This window comes from Rhipicephalus microplus, chromosome 10 (genome assembly GCF_043290135.1).
Source record: "Rhipicephalus microplus isolate Deutch F79 chromosome 10, USDA_Rmic, whole genome shotgun sequence".
NCBI classification, from domain to species: domain Eukaryota; kingdom Metazoa; phylum Arthropoda; class Arachnida; order Ixodida; family Ixodidae; genus Rhipicephalus; species Rhipicephalus microplus.
Genome location: NC_134709.1, coordinates 58601690 through 58621893, shown reverse-complemented (window position 1 = coordinate 58621893; position 20204 = coordinate 58601690). Strand labels below are relative to the sequence as shown.

Sequence of the window (20204 nt, the reverse complement as noted above, 5' to 3'; positions counted from 1 at the left end):
AGCGTCCCGACAATTTTGCTGAAATACTAAGGCATCAAAATTTAGTCAGAGATATTACTTCAGGAGTAAAACGCAAATCTTTTATTTCATTATGTTTATCGTGCTTATTACTGAGGGTAAGTACTGCTTTGGTATTGAAGAAAAATAAAACGGAAAGGCTGTCTTGCTGTGGTGAAGGACAGGCGAACCGCACTTTTGTGTGCAGAGTTTGGTTCGGTCTAGTCCGTGTTCGCAGTAAAGAGAAGCGGGTATGTGACACAGGCCATGTTAACTCCGGTCCGCTAAAAATAATTTGAGTTGAATAAACTTCTTAAATGCGAAACATTTCTTAGCAAACTTCGGCGACATTGAGCGTATCTATCTATTTATCTATCTAGCCGCCTACGACTTTTAGCCCTCCTGGCCATTTCGAGAATGGTATCAATACCAAAGTTGCTATGGCGCAACATGACTGTATGAAGAACGTATTTGACTAGTCATAACATGAAAAGCACGACATGTATGTCATGAATATCAGGAGTTACATTTCATAATCCTGCGGCTCTTGCGGTGGTTTCGTTCACATGGCATGTTGCAAAACTGGTATGGTATGACGTGACTGCATGGCGAACACAAGCGACAGACCCTAACATGAAAATCATGACATGCGTGTCATGCAACAACGTGACTACATGCCACGCTCGTGATGCGCTCGCGGCCGTTTCGCCAGCGTCACATATACCAATTTTGGTATTACAGTACATGAATGGGTGACGAAGGTATGTGACTGGTGCAAACATGATAATCATGAGATGCGTGTCATATAAGAACATGACTACGTGCTACACTCATAATGCACTCGCGGCCGTTTCGCTAGCCTCACATGTACCAAACTCGGTATTGCGCGACGTGAACGGACGTCATAGGTAAATGACACATACAAACATGATAATCACGACATCCGTGTCATGTAACAACATGACTACATGTCACACTGATGATGCGCTCGCGACCGTTTCGCTAGCTTCACATATGCCGAATCTGGTATTACGTGACGCCAATGAATGGCGAAGGTATGTAACTGATGCAAGAACGATAATCATGAGATGCGTGTCATGTGAGAGCATGACTACATGCCACAGTCAAGGTGCCAATGCATTTCGACGTGGCGCGGTGCGCGTGCTCGTCTGTGTTCATTTCGCCGCGTCACGCCGGCGTTGCCACGCCAGGCACCGGTCCTGCCATATACACGCAGGAGTGCGCCGCGCTGCGTTGCTTTGACGCATGCGCGTTTCAGCGCGTCCGGCGTCCCTCTGTCACGAAAAGAGGGAGACGCAGTGTTGTCTGGGTAACGCATTGGAGCGAAATGCAGCGTCGGGCCGCGCCGACGGACGCTGGTCGCGCCTGGCGTCAGACTATACAGTGCTCGCGTTTTCCTAACGTTGCGTCGCTATGCCCAGCGTGCGCGCGCGTCAACGTTACGTTGGAATATATTGGGCCTGTAAGAAGACGTGCGGCGTTTGGTTTCCCGCATATTCTATTTATCTCTGCTGTGGCATGGACGTCCACATACGCTGTCGTTTTTGCGGGCGTCTTCTTCTCTCGCGCTCGAACACGTGGAGCAGCTGCCGCACAACTTCCTCGTCTTCCTCGAGACGCTGACGGCTTGCCATAGGCCTTTCATGTTGCGCTAGCGGCTGTTTTGCTATCTCCACATATACCAAATCTGGTGTTACGTGACCGCAATAAATGACGAAATGTATGAGTGGTGCAAGCATGATAATCCTGACACGCGTGTCGTGTAAGAACATGGCAACATACCACGCCCATATATAGCGTGCTCGCGGCCGTTTCGCTAGCTCCATATATACTACATTTGGTATCACGTGACTAGAATTGATGGCTAAGGTAAACGACACATCCAAACATGATAATCATGACACGCAAGTCATGTACGGCATCATTTACCTCCACCTCGTAACGTTATGCGGAATATCAAGTGACATATCAACATTTCTCATTCGTGCTTCGCATATATCATCGATTCCCACTGTACGTGGGATCTGCCAATTTTTCGGCCAACGGTTGTGCCCTGGGCTAGGCTTCCAGGGATCCACCGTTTGAGGAACATCTTCCGAGGTCCTCGGCGACGGCTCTGGCCAGCTTCGTGGTCAACTCCTGGTCTTCGGGGGCCCCGCTGAGGAGGGTGTCTTGCCATCGCTCGGCAGGCGGGCCACGTATAGGAGGGTCCTCCGGTTGGCGTCGTTCTTTCTCGTGGTGGCCTCTCGTTGTTCCTTGTGCATTAAGTACTGTACATGTGCTATATGTGGGCTCGTTCGTGCTCGCACGACAGGAAGCCAGGTGACAGGTGCAGCGCGGGCCACAGGCAGTGCAGGTGGTATTGCCCGTCTGCAGTCGCCTCAAGTCCACCGCCTCCGACCGGCCCAGGCGCACGTGGGGTTGTGGATATTTCTTTCGTTCGTTCTTGTAGTTACAAAGCAGTTCATGGTACGCGGCCGGGACCCTATAGTTACTTAAATATACACTAGATAGAACTCTAGTAGTCTCTTTGGGAGCAGGGAATGGGAATTCCCAGCGAGCATGGGAATCACGGGCAGTACACGTATTTGTCTAATCTTCGATCTTGTGGCTGCGTCTTGTTTCGCATGGCTTCGAGCTGCTTTGACACGAAACGACAATCAGCTAATGTTATGCAGTTGTACTACTTCACCTCAACCTTTTAGGCTCACCAATTCAAATCGGTTCGTGAAGTTCAACATAGTCCGTTATTTTACTCAAAACAAATCCGAAACATGGCAATAAGTTAATCCATACAGAGGTTTTCCAATCCCGCAAGCACGAAGATGGGGTACATAGTAGCGGGAAATTGGAAAACATTGATCACGAAAAAAGAAGTATAGCATCTGGTCACTCCTACTTCTTTTCTCTGATCTGTGTTTTCCACGTTTGTGCTACCGTGTATCCCATTGACGTTAGCCGACTCGCCCAATGACAATTAAGCTTACTCAAGCACGGCGACTAGGCAAATCCGTGTGTTACCTATCATTCGCATGGTCACTGAGCGATCGCAGTGTTAGAATCCCCTTTAGTTAATGCTAAGAAACTGTTCGGCCAGGACCTTTTTGACATAGCATACTGCACAACTCTGTTGCCTTGCTTCTTCTGCGTTAACTTCGGTAGCCGCAATAACGGAGGTGGAAATGAAGATGCGTATAAATATCCTAGAGGTAGATGCTAAGCAACTCTGAGCATAGCGGCCAGTTTTAGACAGACGTTGTCCAACTTAAAGAAGAATAACACATGTCTTTTTCAGGCAGACAAGGAAGGTGGTTTTGTTGCGGTGGAAAGAGGAGCTTTTAACGAAAAAGATATACAAGCAGTGAGAGAAAACTTTGCAGCAATTAAGAAACGTAAGGTCCGAATGAAATCAAGATTTGTGGAATTTAGTAACAAGTTGGCAATCGTGCCGCTCGCGAAAAGTATCCAGAGAATTAAAGCCAATTATTTCTGTGCATTCTTGACAGCTAATATACATAAACCTGATACGCCATTTAGAACCATCATAAGTGAGTCTGGGTGTTGGCAACACAATCTAAGCCGATTTTTGCACACGAAACTTAACTTGCCAGGTGTCATCGACGTGTTCCGCAGTAATAGTTCTGAATAAATGTATCAATTTTGTAGAATATAAACAAATGGGTTCGTTCTTACGTAGTTGTACAGGATTTATTTGACTGTGTACCACAGAAAAGATTATTATCTGTACGTGCATACATGGAAGATAATCCTACTACCCGCGTTTCAGAATAAAGTCGGGCTGACTGTGGCAAACTTTCTGAGCCTGTTAGAATTTTATTTGAAAGTCAAATTTATTGTTTTAAGCTATCAGTCTTTCATTCAGCGAGAATGAATTTGCATCGAGTCCTGTGTGGCTCCTGTACTTGTCTGCATTTTTTTAGCTCAGGTTGGCAAGGCACTACAAAATGTTTTCAATTATTTGAAGGTTTTAAGAGTTTTAGATACGTTGATGATTTCATTATGTTTGTAAATTTTGCCTCACACTATACCGGGAGACGGTGATTAACATTTTGATTGTTTTTAAGGAACACGGACAACACCTTACAGTCAGGCATTAGCTGTCCCCGAATAATGCTTTACAAGCTCTGGACCCGAGCCTCGAAGTATGTGGCCGGCATGTCTGTTGGGCTTACTGTCTCCGCGCACCAGAAAAGAGCTGGTGCCCGCTCGAAGATTGTTAAAAAAGGAATAGGGTCAAGATGTAAAGATTCGGCTCTCGAAAAGTCGCGCGTCCATGAACTGCAGGAGATCGAGTTTTGAATATCAGGTAGGACGTATACATTGCCGGCAGGCTGCCCTATGACGCTCTTCACGGCCTATAGCCGAAGCCCTGCTTCAGAAAAGGAAGTCTAGCAAGAAGGCGACCTGTGAGCGTGAACCGTTCAGGCCTGTTGCGATGCCTTATCTACACAAGGTTGGTTCGTATGTGGGGTTTAACGTCCCAAAACCACAATATGTTTATGAGAGACGCCTTATCTACAAAAGGCCACGCATCAACTCAAGAAAGTTACTCACAGGCATGGTGTCCCTTTGGTGTTTTCCGCGCCCAACAGGCTCTCAAAGATGAGCTTCCACACATTCGGTAGTGTACCAAACATAGGTGCAAATAAAACACGCTGTCTGCTATATTTCTTGCAACACCTGTGCGGTATATGCCATACCTCGGGTATGTAGCAGGATGTACATTGGGCAACCGGGACGATGCATATTTATAGCACACGTAGTGACAGCATTTTCGCCTCCGTCAAAAATGCAGCCGCCACAGCCGGAATTCGATCCCGCAACCTGCGGGTCAGCAGCCGAGCAGCTTAGCCAATGGACTACCACGACGGGGCCGGAAGCACACGCGGGGAAACTTTACCTTGTTTCAGAGTGGCTTTAGCCTTGCGTAGCTGGACGCCGCTGCTAGTGCTTTGATGTTTTGTGCGAATAGTTATTTCGGTAAACTATACTCGCCACTCGGCTACGTATTCTGGGAGTGAACAGAGTACGAAGACGACGACTTTGAAAAAGGGGACAAGAGTGCACTTTCTGGCTCATGATGACGATCACTTTTGTTTTAGACAGGGAAATTACGGCGCTGTTAAAAACAAGACCCGATGGGTGCAGCAGAGGCAGTGAGTAAGTTACGATGGGGCGTATCCACACAACATGTAGGGCCAATAGCGGCTCTGTAGTACCACCTCATTTAGCCCCGCAGAGATGCCTGGGGATTCGAATGGCTTCATTCACTTTTCGTTCAAGGAACTGGACATGAGGCGACCATGTTAGTCTTCGGTCTGAAATCACACCCAAGAATCTATGAGTTTTTACCGTTTGAATAGGCTGGTTTTGCAGAATAATCTCGAAATCTCCAGGTCTTTTTAATGTCAATGGTAGTATGGCCGTTTTAGCCAGACTCAGTACCATACCACTTTTTCTTAAAAAGCGATCTACATAATCCAATCCTTCTTGTAAAGTATGTTGGATATCCAAAAACGATGGACCAGACGTCCATATACTGAACATCTGATGTTAGGTGGAAGATTATACGGGAGCTGCGCCGTGACTGCATTAAAGAGAGTATACGGCTTAGAACGCTGACCTGTGGCACTCCTTGGTTGACGACATGTGCTGACGTTCGGCCCTCCTGCGTAACTACAAAAATTTGCCCGTGCTTCAGGAAGTCAGCGATCCAACACAGTATCTTGCCCTTAAATCCCTGCAACGCCATGCCTTTCAGAACGTGAACGTGACTCACTGTGTCGTATGCTCGGTGGACGTCAAGGAATACAGCGACAGTGATGTTTCCTAATTGCGTTCGTTGGTTTTCCACATCTGTGACCAAATCCCGAATGCAGTCCATTGTGCATCCACCTCTTCTGAAGCCGGCTATGCTTTCTGGTAGTAGTTTTTTCATGTCTTGCCACCACAAAATTTGTTCATTGATCATTTTTTCCATCACTTTTGAAAAACAACTTGTCAAACTAACCGGCCTAAACAAGTCCAACTGCATAGGGCTCTTCCCTGGCTTTAGCAACGGTACTACTTTTGATATCTTCCAACTTTCCGGAACATTTTCTTCTTGCCAACTTTTGTTATAGATGTCCAACAGGTGTACCGTTCCTTTCTTGCACAAATTAGCAAGTGCAGCGTTTGTAACTCCATCTGTTCCTGGTGAACTTGTTCGTTTTGCTGAAGACAGCACATATTGGAACTTCTCTTGTGGGAAGCTGTCATCCAGATCTGATGAACTGATCGCAGAGAACTTTGTTACAACCGCCGAAGCTGATTTTTCTGAGTATTTATATTCGCTAGTTAGGACGGCCTCTCCATTTCTCAGTATCAGATCACAAAATTCTTCTGCAATCACACGTTCGCGAACTCCTCGAGACAGCGCTAGAGCCAGTAGTGGTCTCTAGTGGACTACTGGCTGTCGGAGGGCGCGTACCATGTTCTACAGTTGAGGCGCCGAGGTAAAAGGAGAAAGTGAGGCACATAAATCTTGCCACCTTTTGGTTGAAAGCTTCTGCAGTTGGTTCTGCATTGCAGAATGTACTCTCTGTGCAACCTTTCAGTCTCCACCGAAAGAAGACTTCACCTGTTATTGGCAAGGAGTTGGAGGGTATGTCTAGGGTTGCCGCGGTCAACTTCATGTGCTTTAGTGTATGCAGAGGCTCGACAACCACCTTTGGTAGTACTCCGAGCTAAAGAAACATCTAGAAACTTATTTAGAATTTTCACGCAACATGAAAGTCGTCCTTTATCTGGTGCACTCACACAAAGAACGGCAACGCGACTACAGGACAGTGCATCATCATTCCAAGCAGTAGTACCGGGATTTAAACGATGGAAACCTTCAAAACCACCTTGGACGCTACCGCTTCTCAACGTTATCTGTGAAATAGATTGCATGTGGAAGAAAGCAGGCATGGCACCTCTGGTAGGGCACAGATGGTATATATAATGCGTAATTAAAAAACGAAGATATATACAGATGGATCATGCACTGAAGAAGCGTCAGCCTGTGTGGTCTTTGTATACCTGAAATTCAGAAAAAAGAATGTACAAATTATCGCACAAATCTTCATCGACGACAGCAAAAGTGATGATATCTTTGAAGCAGTTAAGCTTATCTGTGAGAATTCTGAGCCGCGAATGTGGGTGATATGCACGAATAGCAAACCTGCCCTTCAGCTAATCGAAAATGCGTAATCACTTTAAAAAATGGTGAAATAGCACGACGTATTGTAGAAACTGTGAAATATGCCTCAGCGCAGGGTCACAACATTGTATTCCAATGGATACCCAGTCACATTGGAATAAATGGAAATGAAGAGGCTGACAGCCTCGCCAAGAACGCATTGAACGAAAGGCGGGATTGCGCAATCCCTATGTCTGGGGCGGATATTCTACTTTTTATAACGCAAGGAGCTAACCATTGTTAGATCAAGACGTAGTTCAATAGCCCCCAATCAAAGGAATCAGTACTTTGAGAGGTTGATCCACACAGAACATTTTTCATGGCGACAGATATCCGACGACACTTAGAGACATTATTCCACAAACTTCCCTTGGAAGTGGCATACACAAACAGCTTCTTGCACAAAATACATCGATCCAACTCCCCGAAATGCCATTTTGGTCATGCAGAAGTAAATGTTCGCCATATTTTTTTTGGGGGGGGAGGGGAGTGCGTTAAATACGCGAATGAAACAGAAAAATTAAGGAAAAATTAAGTTTTCACAGACGGCCCCTCACATTAAAGAAATTACTTGGACCATGACCTAAGATGCATCTTCAGAAAAAGGCAGACATCTTCCTGGCAGACTTCTTAGTGGAGAGCGGACTGGATAAGCGTCTGTGATAGACAGCCAGGAATTTATGTATATGGAATGAGTTAGTGCATATACTGACAGTAGAAAGGGGAGGTGGGCGGGTGAACAGTTTGACAGTGTGAACTGCTGCAAGCAAACTGTGCATTGGCATGATATATGAAGTGGTTTCAGTGTTCTATTATGTTCTTCTTCAGATTGTTCATTTTTGGGTACCATTCAGTGTTATCCTTTTTTTTTTTTCGCAGCAGAACTTATTGATATGGAGTAGCCGAGGCAATATGGTTTTTAACCTCGCCCCAGCAAAGCAGTTAGAACAGAACAGAATACGCGATGGGGGAGTAAAAAGAGCACACGGCAACAGTGAGAGATTTTAAACAATGGCATCAGTGTCAGCTAAAATTACCATTTAAAAGAAGTCATCTCCCGTAGCTCCCATAAGTGATTTCTGAAGGTAATTTGACGTCAGCAAGAAAACGTATCTATACCAAGATTACTAAAATCTGGACGCAAATTACGAAAAAAAATTGTTGTTCCCTGGTCATGTTTAATCACACGGCGACCACATGAGGGGCCTCGCGAAAAGAATGTCCCGTCTTTCTGGTTGACAAACATGCTCAAGAAAGAATAAAATAAAATAATGACATGAAGCAGGCCGGATAGCGAAACGCCGGTGGGCCACCTGTTAGAAGCCCCTTGTATGTGCTGTGGTTTGGAAATTTACCTAAATTTATAATAGTCTAAGTTCACAATCAAGTGAGATGTGGAGGAAAGTTAAGCGTTGGTAACGCCGAAGTTAACATATACCAATGGCGCAGTTTGGTCGCTTTACATGGGGGAGATGGTATGTTAGCGTTAGCCCACTTTTACCGCCCACCACTACAACCCCATAATTCGTGAAGAGCGGCGACCGGTGTCGCGGTATTACCACGCTTATCCGCAAACTATAAGCATTGACCATCACTGAATATTTTTGGCGTTTGTATTGGCTGAGGGCCGGTTAATGCTCGTGAAATTACGGCTAAACGATTGCGAATGTAATCTATTGTTGGCCTGACACCGTACATTGACTAAATTTCAACATAGGCGCCGAGATGTTTAGAATGTCAGCTTCCAAAAGAGAGGAACGGAGATTTGTTCATTGCACATCGAGGCCATTGAACTTTGCTCATGGGGTCGAAGATGGGTGGCCAGTGGCTTGCTACGGCCGTTTCAGCCAAGGTAATCACCTTTGTCTGAACAAGGTATACCCAAGTTTTAAGCAGCAGTGGCTCCCGCACTTCGTGGAAGGAAGCTGGCAGTATTCTCCTTGAACGTGGACTTGCATCACGTTCTCGTGGCATTGTGATTGTGAGTAGCTCTTCTACAGTTGCAATGTCGGTGTGGTATGGTATGGTATGGTATGGTAAATTTTATTTAGGACCTGAAGATTAACGCTTAGTTCGACACAGGCATCTCCTACGTTGGAACAGTAAGGTTTAACCTTCTTTCGTGGAATTTCATCGGTAACATTGGATCCATTCTGTCCTATCCCAGGGATGCTACCATGTATTCATAAAACGACAATATGTGCGCTGGTTACCCTGCTTCCTGCCTTATTTTTTTTATGTCATTAATATTACGTTTGTACGCAGTGAAGAAGGGTTAAGACGGCCGGACTTACTGGCCCCCGCACGGACTTGACTAAGTGTATGGAGAGGGTTCAAGACAAAAAATCACGAAGAAAATAACAGCGGCTCGTGTTGCAAGCGGCTGCCTTCCTTCTGGCCTTTCGGGTCAGGGGTCCGTGGTGTCGCGAACGGTCAGCTGATAGCGAAGGACTGCTGTCAACGGCTCCTTTAAAAAAAATGAAGAAAGACGCCGGACTTCAGGAAGTGGCGTCGAGCGTCCGTTGCCTGTCTAATGGAGCGTGGGGCATCCATCAGGCCGCCTCTAGGGTTATCGGTGTCCCTCTGCGTGCTTGCTACATGGTATACATATCTTCAACACTGTCGTCCCAACGAAAGCAAAAAGAGCGGGAGGAAAAGGCGGTTTAGTTAACGTCCTACAGTACAAGCGCCTGGGTTACGTTTTATTCTATTTGTTTCTCGTTCGAAAAGGAAGTTAAGGCATTCACGTCTGCTCAGTGTGAAAACACGCACACTTTTTTTTTTATCAATGAGTCTTCGTCCACTATCTCTTCTATCTCTCGTTTTGAATCACGTGGCACGCGACCCTTGTCAAAAAGTCGCCCGCATATTCCCACGGGGGGCAACTCGAGTAAATGCGTCGCAGAGTGGTAAGGGAATCGCGTGAATGTTGCGTAATTAGGTACAGTTTCGGAACGCTTAATTGCTATTTCGTCTTTTTTATCCTTATTTATTGAAAGTAGGAGAAGCGTTGCCTTCAACGAGTGATGGGACGCTGGTGCTGGGTTGTGCCCCACTACTGGATGAAGGTACTGTTGCTTCCATCGCATCTACTCGAGTCAAGCAAAGCGTCCAGTCAAGCGAAAGCCAAGTGATGACGCCCACTAAAGTACAGCCAAATAGATATTAGCAACACCAGAAGCGGTAATCTGACATCAAGCACAGGTGCTCGCGAGCATGGTAGCTTTGGATAGAGCTACATAAATGAACTTTAGCTCATGGCGCCCTAACTACAACTGACGTTACTCCGACTTAGAAGTGTGGCAGCTTGGGCTAGTTGGTATGGCATGACGATAGTTATAGCGCGAGAACAAAACGACGACCTTCTTGTCTCTGTGTCGTCGTTTTGTTCTCGCGCTATAACTATTTTCGTTACCCCGACGTGACGACAGTCATAGGAGTACATGTCAGGTTTATAAAAATTGTATAGCCAGCACACCAACCAGAATTGACGTTTCACGAACATTAGGGTCTAATTGAAAAGTAGTTCCGAGACCTGGTGAGGTTCTGTGGTAGAATGGTCGATTGTCTCGCAGAATGCTGGGGTTAGATTCCAGTTGGGTCCCTGACGTTTATTCTTTCGTTGGGTCAACGATGCCGATGTCAGCTTTTCCTTAACGCTCAGATAGATAGATAGATAGATAGATAGATAGATAGATAGATAGATAGATAGATAGATAGATAGATAGATAGATAGATAGATAGATAGATAGATAGATAGATAGATAGATAGATAGATAGATAGATAGATAGATAGATAGATAGATAGATAGATAGATAGATAGATAGATAGATAGATAGATAGATAGATAGATAGATAGACAGACAGACAGACAGACAGACAGACAGACAGCCAGACAGACAGACAGACAGACAGACAGACAGACAGATAGACAGACAGATAGATAGATAGATAGATAGATAGATAGATAGATAGATAGATAGATAGATAGATAGATAGATAGATAGATAGATAGATAGATAGATAGATAGATAGATAGATAGATAGATAGATAGATAGATAGATAGATAGATAGATAGATAGATAGATAGATAGATAGATAGATAGATAGATAGATAGATAGATAGATAGATAGATAGATAGATAGATTCTCAAAGTGACCGGTGCACGAAAAAATTCTTCGCATTTACGAAATGCGTATGCGTATCCATGCGAACCGTGGTGCTAAACGCATTTCACCAATATGCAGGCTTTCTACATACAGGGAGCCATCGAACTGAGTCTTATTTATTGTGGAATCTTCTAAATAAAAAAACGCACATTGTTTCTTCGTTGTAGTTGCTTCTTGACGTGCTAGTAATTCGTAGAAAAGTCACATCTCACTCGGAAGTTCAGCTAAATTTGCTAAGACCCCCTCGTAGCCACAGCAACATTGGTTCGTGCATGCGATTCGTGGGAATTTAATTTCGCGTTTCTTAGCGTGACGCATGTTGTTGGGCGTGCGTTAGGTCACATGAAAATTTCTAACTGGATGATCCGTAGCGAATCCGGAACATGTATAGCTGTCCCGACAGGGACTGCGCGTGACTCGGGTCGTTGCATGAAAAGTCAGGACAGTCCCGAAAAATCTGGGACGGTTGGTAGCCATACTATATTCACATAAACGCTGTATCCACACTACCGCGGGAATGGTGCTGCCACCCATAGCCTGATCTCACCGCGAATAGGTAGCAGCACCGTCCACGCGATAATGTGGATACAGTGTACTAGAAGACTTCTAGTACACTCTAGTATGGATAGAGACTCGCTCGCTGGATTTCGTGCCGACCGGCTGTGCCCTCGCGATCTCCGACGACAGTGCAGCTCTGGCCGACTGGGTTGGTCCCATGCCACCTCCTGACGCCGGACCCCGAAGACGACGACAGCGTAGCTCTGGCCGACTGGATTAGCCCTACGCCATCTCCTGCTGCCGACAAGAGCTCTCGCCAGTGGTGCCCTGTCCTCGGACTCCTGCGACCGTGTTTAATCTTTCCTATCTTCTCTTTACTTCCGTCGCTCCCTGTGCCTGCGCCTCTATATATATATATACATTTTAATCCTATCCGTTCAATCCCTCCTTACCACCATCCCTTGTGAGCTACTGTCGAGGTGTCGCACAAGATGCAGACAGTTACGGGGCTCACTTTTCTCCTCTTTTCCCTTTTATAACCACATAAGTATGAATAGGGGCGGTTGGCAGCGCGTGTCCAAGTGCACTCAGCGGCGCTTCATTGCGTGCGTTTCCAGCCGATTGTAGGCGAATCAATTAGTTGAGTGCAGTTTACTGGTAATATCTACGTTGCTCTCTGCCGAATCAATGCGCGGAGCCCATGCAACGTCACCATTACTGGCGAGTGAAGCGCATTCTGCCTATGAAACGGGATCGTCGCCCTGGGTGACTGTCGAAGCTTTCGTACTAAATTACGTTTTTGCTGCGTTTGTACGTGTTTAGCTTGTGTTCCACCTACTTTACGCACTGCTGTAGCGTGACTGAACTACTCCACTTCTTGCGCATCTGGATACAAAAAAGAAACACACAGAGAGAGAGACAGATAGTAGAAAGCGTGCGCACATCAGTATGATGAGTTCAATATATATATATATATATATATATATATATATATATATATATATATATATATATATATATATATATATATATATATATATATATATATATATATATATATATATATATATATATATATATATATATATGTTCTGGAGTTCATAAAGCCTCGTCGGAGCACTCCTCGCAAAATGAGAGGCTTCCACGTCGACCACGTTACCGAGTTTCATCCATACGCTAGCTTTTTCTTGAACACTAATCAGTGGACTTTACGATAAGATTTACGTCGTATCATAAGTACTGTCCCTCGGAATGCGAGAAGAAACATCCGAATCTATTATCACCATACTAAAAGCGTTGGACATAAATTGGGTATGACGCACGAACCATGCAAAGGAAAGTGATAGATGGGCGTATAGCCAGAACTTTTTCAGGGGGTGGGGGGGGTCCATTATACTTTATGTATGTTGTGCGTGCGTTTTTATATGAGCGCAGGTACATAATCGCAAGTAAAGATGAACAAATTAGGAAAGGTTTGAACCCCTCCCTTCTTGGCTACGTTCCTGGTGGGCGGATGATATCAATAGTTTTGCTGGGATAACATGCTTGCAGCAAGCCCAGGAGCACGCTGACGGGCGAAACGTGGGAGAAGTGTTTGCCCTGCAGAAGACGTTGTCAGGATGATGATCTGAGGAGGAGGAGGACGACGAGCTGTAGTAAGTAGTCATCTATGGTCGTCAAGCGTTCGTTATAGCTCAGCCGACACGGCATTTGAATCCGACTTCGCGTCTTAGCTTGCGCTGACAGCGCATTTCGTTCAGGACGGCGCAAAATGGAGGCTGTTCGTACCCTGTCGCTTCCGTAAACATCCACAACATGCCGAGGATGGTCTGTGACGTATTAACCACGCGGCTCACGCACGTCTATACCAAGTTCTGAGTTTATGAAAGGGACACCAGGCACGCTTTACGGTCTCACAAATAGCTTGAAAAAAAAAAGGGGGGGGGGGGGACTATCCGCCTATCTGCTGAAGAGGCCAAAGACCCGTTCGTATGGCTTTCGTGCATGGTTGATGCCGACCACTGGCGCCAGTTTTGACTGCCAGAGACGTTTTCTTTTCCGCTTCCTCGTTAATGAATCATTAGTATCGTGCCGGTTGGTTTCACCACAAGACGAGGCGCCACCTCCGCCCCTGACCCTAACCTTGGCGCCAAACGAAGCGCGAAGGCGAAGACGCGGAGCGGTTCTCCCTAATGGTCACGACGCCGCCGTCAAGTCGGGCAAAGCGTGTCGGTCCTGAAAAGGCGGATCATTTTGCAGAGTGCGTCGTTCGTCGGTGCTCGTGCGCATACGTGTGCGATAAGCAACCTCGAAGATAGCCGACGAACCCCGCAGGCCTGTTTATCCTACAACTGCTTATGCACGCAATACTCGCTCATGAGTTTACCGAGTGCAGGAATGCGTTTCCGGAGGGTGTTTCCCAGCACGCCACCCTGTCCAACGCAATTCATAATGTTCACAAGGACAACTGAGAGCTTCTGACATTGGCGTCGGCATGGGGAGGAGGGCACTTTTCTTTTAGCCAAATAGTTCAAAAGGGGCTCTTTCCTCCCAACCAAGCAACACCAGCGCTCCCCCATCCCGCACGTACTGCTCGGGATGCATCACAAGTTTGCAACCCCCAGAGAAAATCCTATATACGCCCATGACCTCGGAAGTTGCTTGGACACCAGTATCACCCTGATTTCACCCTTCCGGCCTTTACTTCAATCTCTCTCATTTATTTTGATTCTGTTATAAGAGCAATTAGGCAGTGCCCACTTGCTGAACTTGTCAGTTCATCAATGGGACACGTGGAAACTTTGTCCAGGAAGTTACCATGTCATAAATGAAGATGGATACAGCGACGTAAGAGGATGCATCGCGCCAAACAAAGTTGTTTGGTACGTTTTGCGCACAAACGTGACCTTCTGGGGGTGGCTCGCGCCTACTTTGTGAGCGCGTTTCGTGTGGGTGGAGGCTCATCGAGGGACCTGCGTGCTTCTTTCAATGTATCCGGATCTAGCACAGTTAAGTTGATATTACTATAGTCGTTACTCACCGTGGAAGAACATATGAACGACACTCCTTGTCATTTTATACATCGCCTGAGAGAGAGGGCACTGCAGGTTCTCTATTATAGGAAGCAAGATGTTCACTGCCACACTGCCCCCTCCCTTTTCCCTCCGCGAGCACATTCAGCCACTCATTAGGGGAAGGGTCGCTTGAGGCAAAACCGGTGAGGGTCCTGACTGTTTTGTTTTTGGTGGTTATTATTATCACAAAAACGTCATCGCAGCATGAATACTGCTCATTTGTGCTCACAGCGACCCACATATTTGTTTATTCAGTTCTGTAACCATTATAAATTGCAAAATTCAAACATACTGCGGCTATCACACTTCAGACAGGCGTATTTTGCTGCGCTACGCCTTTTTTGCGAAGTAGGTTTGAGTTGCCGGTGCATCGGCCATGTTCACATTTCGAACGAAGTCTCAAACGACGCAAATGGTTGATACTACGCTACTCTTATAGTGAGTAAAAACTTTATTGAGAATGTCCGGCGGTATTTAGCGGGGTGGGGCTACAAGCAGCCCAGCCTAGGTGACGGCCTCGAGTCCTTGGACATGGGTGGCTTCCTGGGCGTGCCGGACTACTCAATATGCAAAATAATTACTGTACTTACGCATCCTTCGAGAAAATGGCAGTGCAATGATGGTACAGTCATTTGTTTTCTTGATGCTTTCGATAATTCGACATTCCGTCAACTCAGACAGCTTTTCGGCCCCGTGAAATCCAAACAAACGAGCTTTTAGTGTATGCGGAATGAACGAATATACGCAATTTGAGTGCACGTAACTTTCCTGATAAGGTGGTTTCACTGAAGCTTGGCATTGCTATGCCGTGAAACCACATATTCACAAGAAACTGCACTGCCGCAAAGCCACACTTCAAGGTTAAGTCCACATTTTATCTTTGCTTCAATCATTTTTTAGCATTTAAAAACGAGTTATACGAACTTATATTGACTACGTATAGTCATTTTTTTAAACGTATTGTACCAGTTATCACTAGCAACCTACCGCTATACAAATCTTGCCTCTATAAAAAGTTGCTTTCACTCTACGTTGAACCAAAAAGTGACATTCATATGTGCCTTGTTCCTATTCTTAAAGGTATGATGCAAGTTAATTGAATCGTGATAAAAGTACTTACTTTCCTCAATATCTGTTCAACATCTATATATTGTTCTAGCTATTCAATCCGAAATTAAATTACTATTCACTTCAAACTTACTACAAGCCCATTCTCATCGAAATGAGGTTGCTCAATGGTTTCATCTCGTTTGTTCATGCTTCTTCATCAAAACATTAACTTCATTATGCTAAAATACTTTGTTCATTATTTACTACACCTTTATGTAATATTGCAAAGAAATCTAACTTCAGAACACAATAAAAGTTGTTAGAAGCATCTACACAACGACTACATAGTGTTTTCGTGCCCTGTCATTTCATTCAAGCATTACAAAACTTCAACATTGTCCTTTTTAGAAATACATGATGCAATCGAAACTGATGACACAGTTCCTGTATTGTCTTGTAATAAAATGATGCCTGCTAACTACATTGTTACATGAAGTATGCACTGATTACGCAGAATACTATTTTCCGAGGTGTGGGTATTCTTGAAGAGAAGGCATTATTAGAGCCTACATCGTAAAGTAAAGCACAGAGTGTGAGGACGAGTCAATCAAGGCAACAAGGACTACACCGGCTGCTGTTTCTGTATCCAAGAGATATACTGAAACATTGATGTGATACCGAGTGTTCAAGCCCAGAACAGTGCCATGCAGTCAGAAGTTGCGTATAGCCTGAGCATTCACACACAGTCCATATACTTCCATGATAATGAACTTCTAGCATAGAACGCACTGTGAGGAGGTTTGCCAGCAATGCAGCAACTCTGTACCCATTTTGGTCTCAAGCGAATAGTTTCATCAGCACGAAAAAATTCATAGGCCAAGATAACGCATCGAAGTAGCTCCAGGAAAAGTTTGCAAGTGCCTGCCTTACTGCCATTGTCATGTTGAAATAGTATGTCGATACCAATCAGTTCATCGCGAAAATGTCACAACAGCCCATGCATAGAGGAAATACCGAAAATAATTCTTTTATACGAGCTTGGTTCTCAACGAACTCCTTACATTCCCTATTGTGCTTTTAATCTCTCGCTGGGCTGTTCCCAGATGAAGCTACTCATCAATTCAGCTCTAAGCAACTAGACAAGAGTGCATGGTGCACTGATACCATTGTATTGGGTTCGAAGAGTTGTCTTGCTGACCAAAAAGATTTTTCTCTTGGGTGTTCGTTCAAGCACTCCCAATACAACAGCCGGCGTCAAAACGTTTATGGACCACGAGACGAGAGAAAAAGCTAAACATTCTCGCCGATACGGCAGGTTACCTTTAATTGAGATTTCCCACCAGTTATTATGCGCGCCAACATTGTATACTGTGCTGTTCGAATGATTACCCAAACACATTGCCGAGAGGTTCTGCTTTCTCGGACCAACAGGTCTCTAGACATTATACACTGACCGTATGAGCGCATTTACATATACACGCAAGCTAGATATTCTGGATGGACGGAGAAGAGGCCCCACTGGACGCACCTATGGTTCATGATCATCAACATTTTTTTTAAACATGGTGGCCCCGACACAGCACAACCCTGCTCGTTTTGGTGGCAAGTGATGTTCTACAACAAAGCCATGCGTCTGCTCAGAAATACAGCGAAAATAACTTCCTCTTCTTGGTAATAAAGCGAAAAGTTACCTGCATGCATGCATTACAGACGCACACATGCTATATATATGCTTCACAATGCAATATTGATAATGCGTGGTACAAGCGTACATGGGGATTGGGTGTCAGAACATGCTATTATCATGACTTCAAGGTTTAAAGCGAGCCGCCCACTACAAAAGGCACACACATTACTGTGCTTTTTCCCTTGTGGCCATGTAAAAAAAGATGTCACGCCTGTCTGTGTCTGTGGTTTAAAGCCTGTGGTTTTATTGTCTGTGGTTTAAAGCACGCTACCCATTACACAGAATGCAGCCATATGCGAAAGCTTCATTAACACTAGGTATATTGAACTCAGTACGCACTAGGGACAGAATATCGCTACAGTGTTCAACTCTTTAGGCATAGCTTAAGGCATTGTAGAAAAAAAAAAGACAGGACTCAAGCCAAGAGGGTGTCAAGAATATAATAAAAACCTTTATTTACAGGTTTTTCTTTATAGGTTTTAGCAGGTTTTTATTATATTCTTGACACCCCCTTGGTCGACGTCCTGTCTTTTTCTTTCTACAATGCTATTACATCCCGACCAGAGGAGATTTCGTCCAGTTCTCTACTTTATTCAGTAGCTTAAGGCTTCCCCAATTTTGTTATAATACCAACCAGCAACCTTCTTCCTGCAGTTTATAAATTCAGTGGTAGGCATGCCTAGCTGGGTTTCTGTGACAAAGTTACCTATCTTGCCGCAGGTTTCGGCACTATTTAGCCCGCATCGCAACTGCCAAAGCAAGGCTTGTAAGGGAAGGTCACTAATGCTGCTTACACACTACATTTAAAGAAAATTACGGCTCTGCAGTAACCAAACGCCAAATTCTGCACAACCTGCCACAAAAGCCTGAACGATAATGAATGCGAGATGTTCAGCTGTAACAGACAATTGGGTTCATGTCGAATGCATTGATAATCAATGTGGTGACAGAACATGGACGTTGGCAGTGCGAACGCATGCCTGCGCCTCCACAGGTCAGGAATAAAGTACAAAGACTCTATATAGAAATAAAGGAAATGAGGCTACATTTTATTTTGTAACAATTCACTAAACAAAACGGTTCAAAGCACCCAAGGGTGGTGTCTGTACCTCGGGGCTTATTCAAACGCTAAGTCGTTTCCCCCTAGAAAGCACATCCTGCAAAGACGACGACTGAACAAGACCTGCTTCAATGGCTTCCAACACCACGGTGAACACGGCACAACAGGTATGTTCACAGCTCCTGCCACAAAACTGCATGTATCGGAGCTCACCAACCTGTCAGATCTAGCCTACGCGTCATCTGGGATCTCGAGATACCTTTCGCTCATTGGTCGGCTGGACAGAAGGTGGGCGGGGTCTACACTAAATCACCCCCTTACTTCTTGTTGGACCCTTGGGTGATGTGGGTGATATCAAATTCCTTGTCGGCGATGTTCAGCATCAGAGAGCTGGCGTTCAGGTAGACCCGGTTCTGAGAGGCGGCTATCGTGCGCGCGATGTTCTGGGCGGCGCGAATCTTGCGCAACTTGAGGTAGCCCGGGTTCTTCGAGATGGCGTCGCCCAGCATTTTGGCGGCCTCGGCCTCGCCCTCCGAGTGCACGATCTTCTGCTGCCGCTCTTGCTTGGCCTGCTCGACCGTGAACATGGCACGCTGGGCTTCTTGTTGCGCGACCTGCTTCGCTTCTACGGCCGCCGCGTACTCCTTTCCGAAGCTGAGCTCGGTGATGGAGACGTCGTCCATGATGATGTTGAAGTCTCGGGCCCGGTCCGTCAGCTCCTTGCGGACGAGGAGCGAGACCTGCTGTCGCTGGGTGATGAGCTGCGAAGCGTTGAACTTGGCGACGACGCTCTTGAGCACCTCGTTGCAAATGGAAGGAAGCACGCGCTCGTCGTAGTCGGTGCCCAGCATGCGGTACACCACGGGCAGCCGAGCGGCGTCCGGGCGCGCCAGAACACGCAGCGATATGTTGACCATCTGAAGGTCCTTGCTACCGGTGGGCGAGGAAATCTTGCGCGGTCGGGAGCGAATGTCGTAGATGATCGGGTACTGTATCCACGGGATGCGGAAGTGCAGGCCCTCGGTGAACACGTCATTCTGTATACCGCCGATGCGGTTGAAAATGATGGCCCGGTGACCGCCGTCAACTGTGAACACCGACTGCGTAGCCACATATCCGAGACCCGCCGTGGCCGCTATGAGCTTGATGCCTAGGCCTAGCCCCTTGGGAGCACCGCCGCCGCCCTTGCCAAGCTTGCTGGCCATGTCTTTGAACTGCTGAGCCATGGCGGTAGACCACTGAGACGAGCGAAGTTGGCGTAGCTCAGTTTCGACTGGATGATGCAATTAACAATGGTAAACGACTCGATCACGGTCCGCGGCGCACGCAAAAACTCACGTGTGAGCCCGGCATCGGCCACCAGGCTTGCACAATACCTTTCTCACTAGCCTTATAATTGTTC

At 45.9% G+C, this 20204-nt stretch overlaps 1 protein-coding gene across 1 annotated transcript; it reads right to left on the bottom strand.

Moving 5' to 3' along the window:
* Positions 1–18764: 18764 nt before the first annotated feature.
* Phb2 (prohibitin 2) lies at positions 18765–20177 on the bottom strand. Its single transcript, XM_037431812.2, has one exon. It carries the CDS (start codon positions 20026–20028, stop codon positions 19120–19122), a length of 909 nt encoding a protein of 302 aa, XP_037287709.2. The 5' UTR covers positions 20029–20177; the 3' UTR covers positions 18765–19119.
* Between the last annotated feature and the right edge of the window lie 27 nt (positions 20178–20204).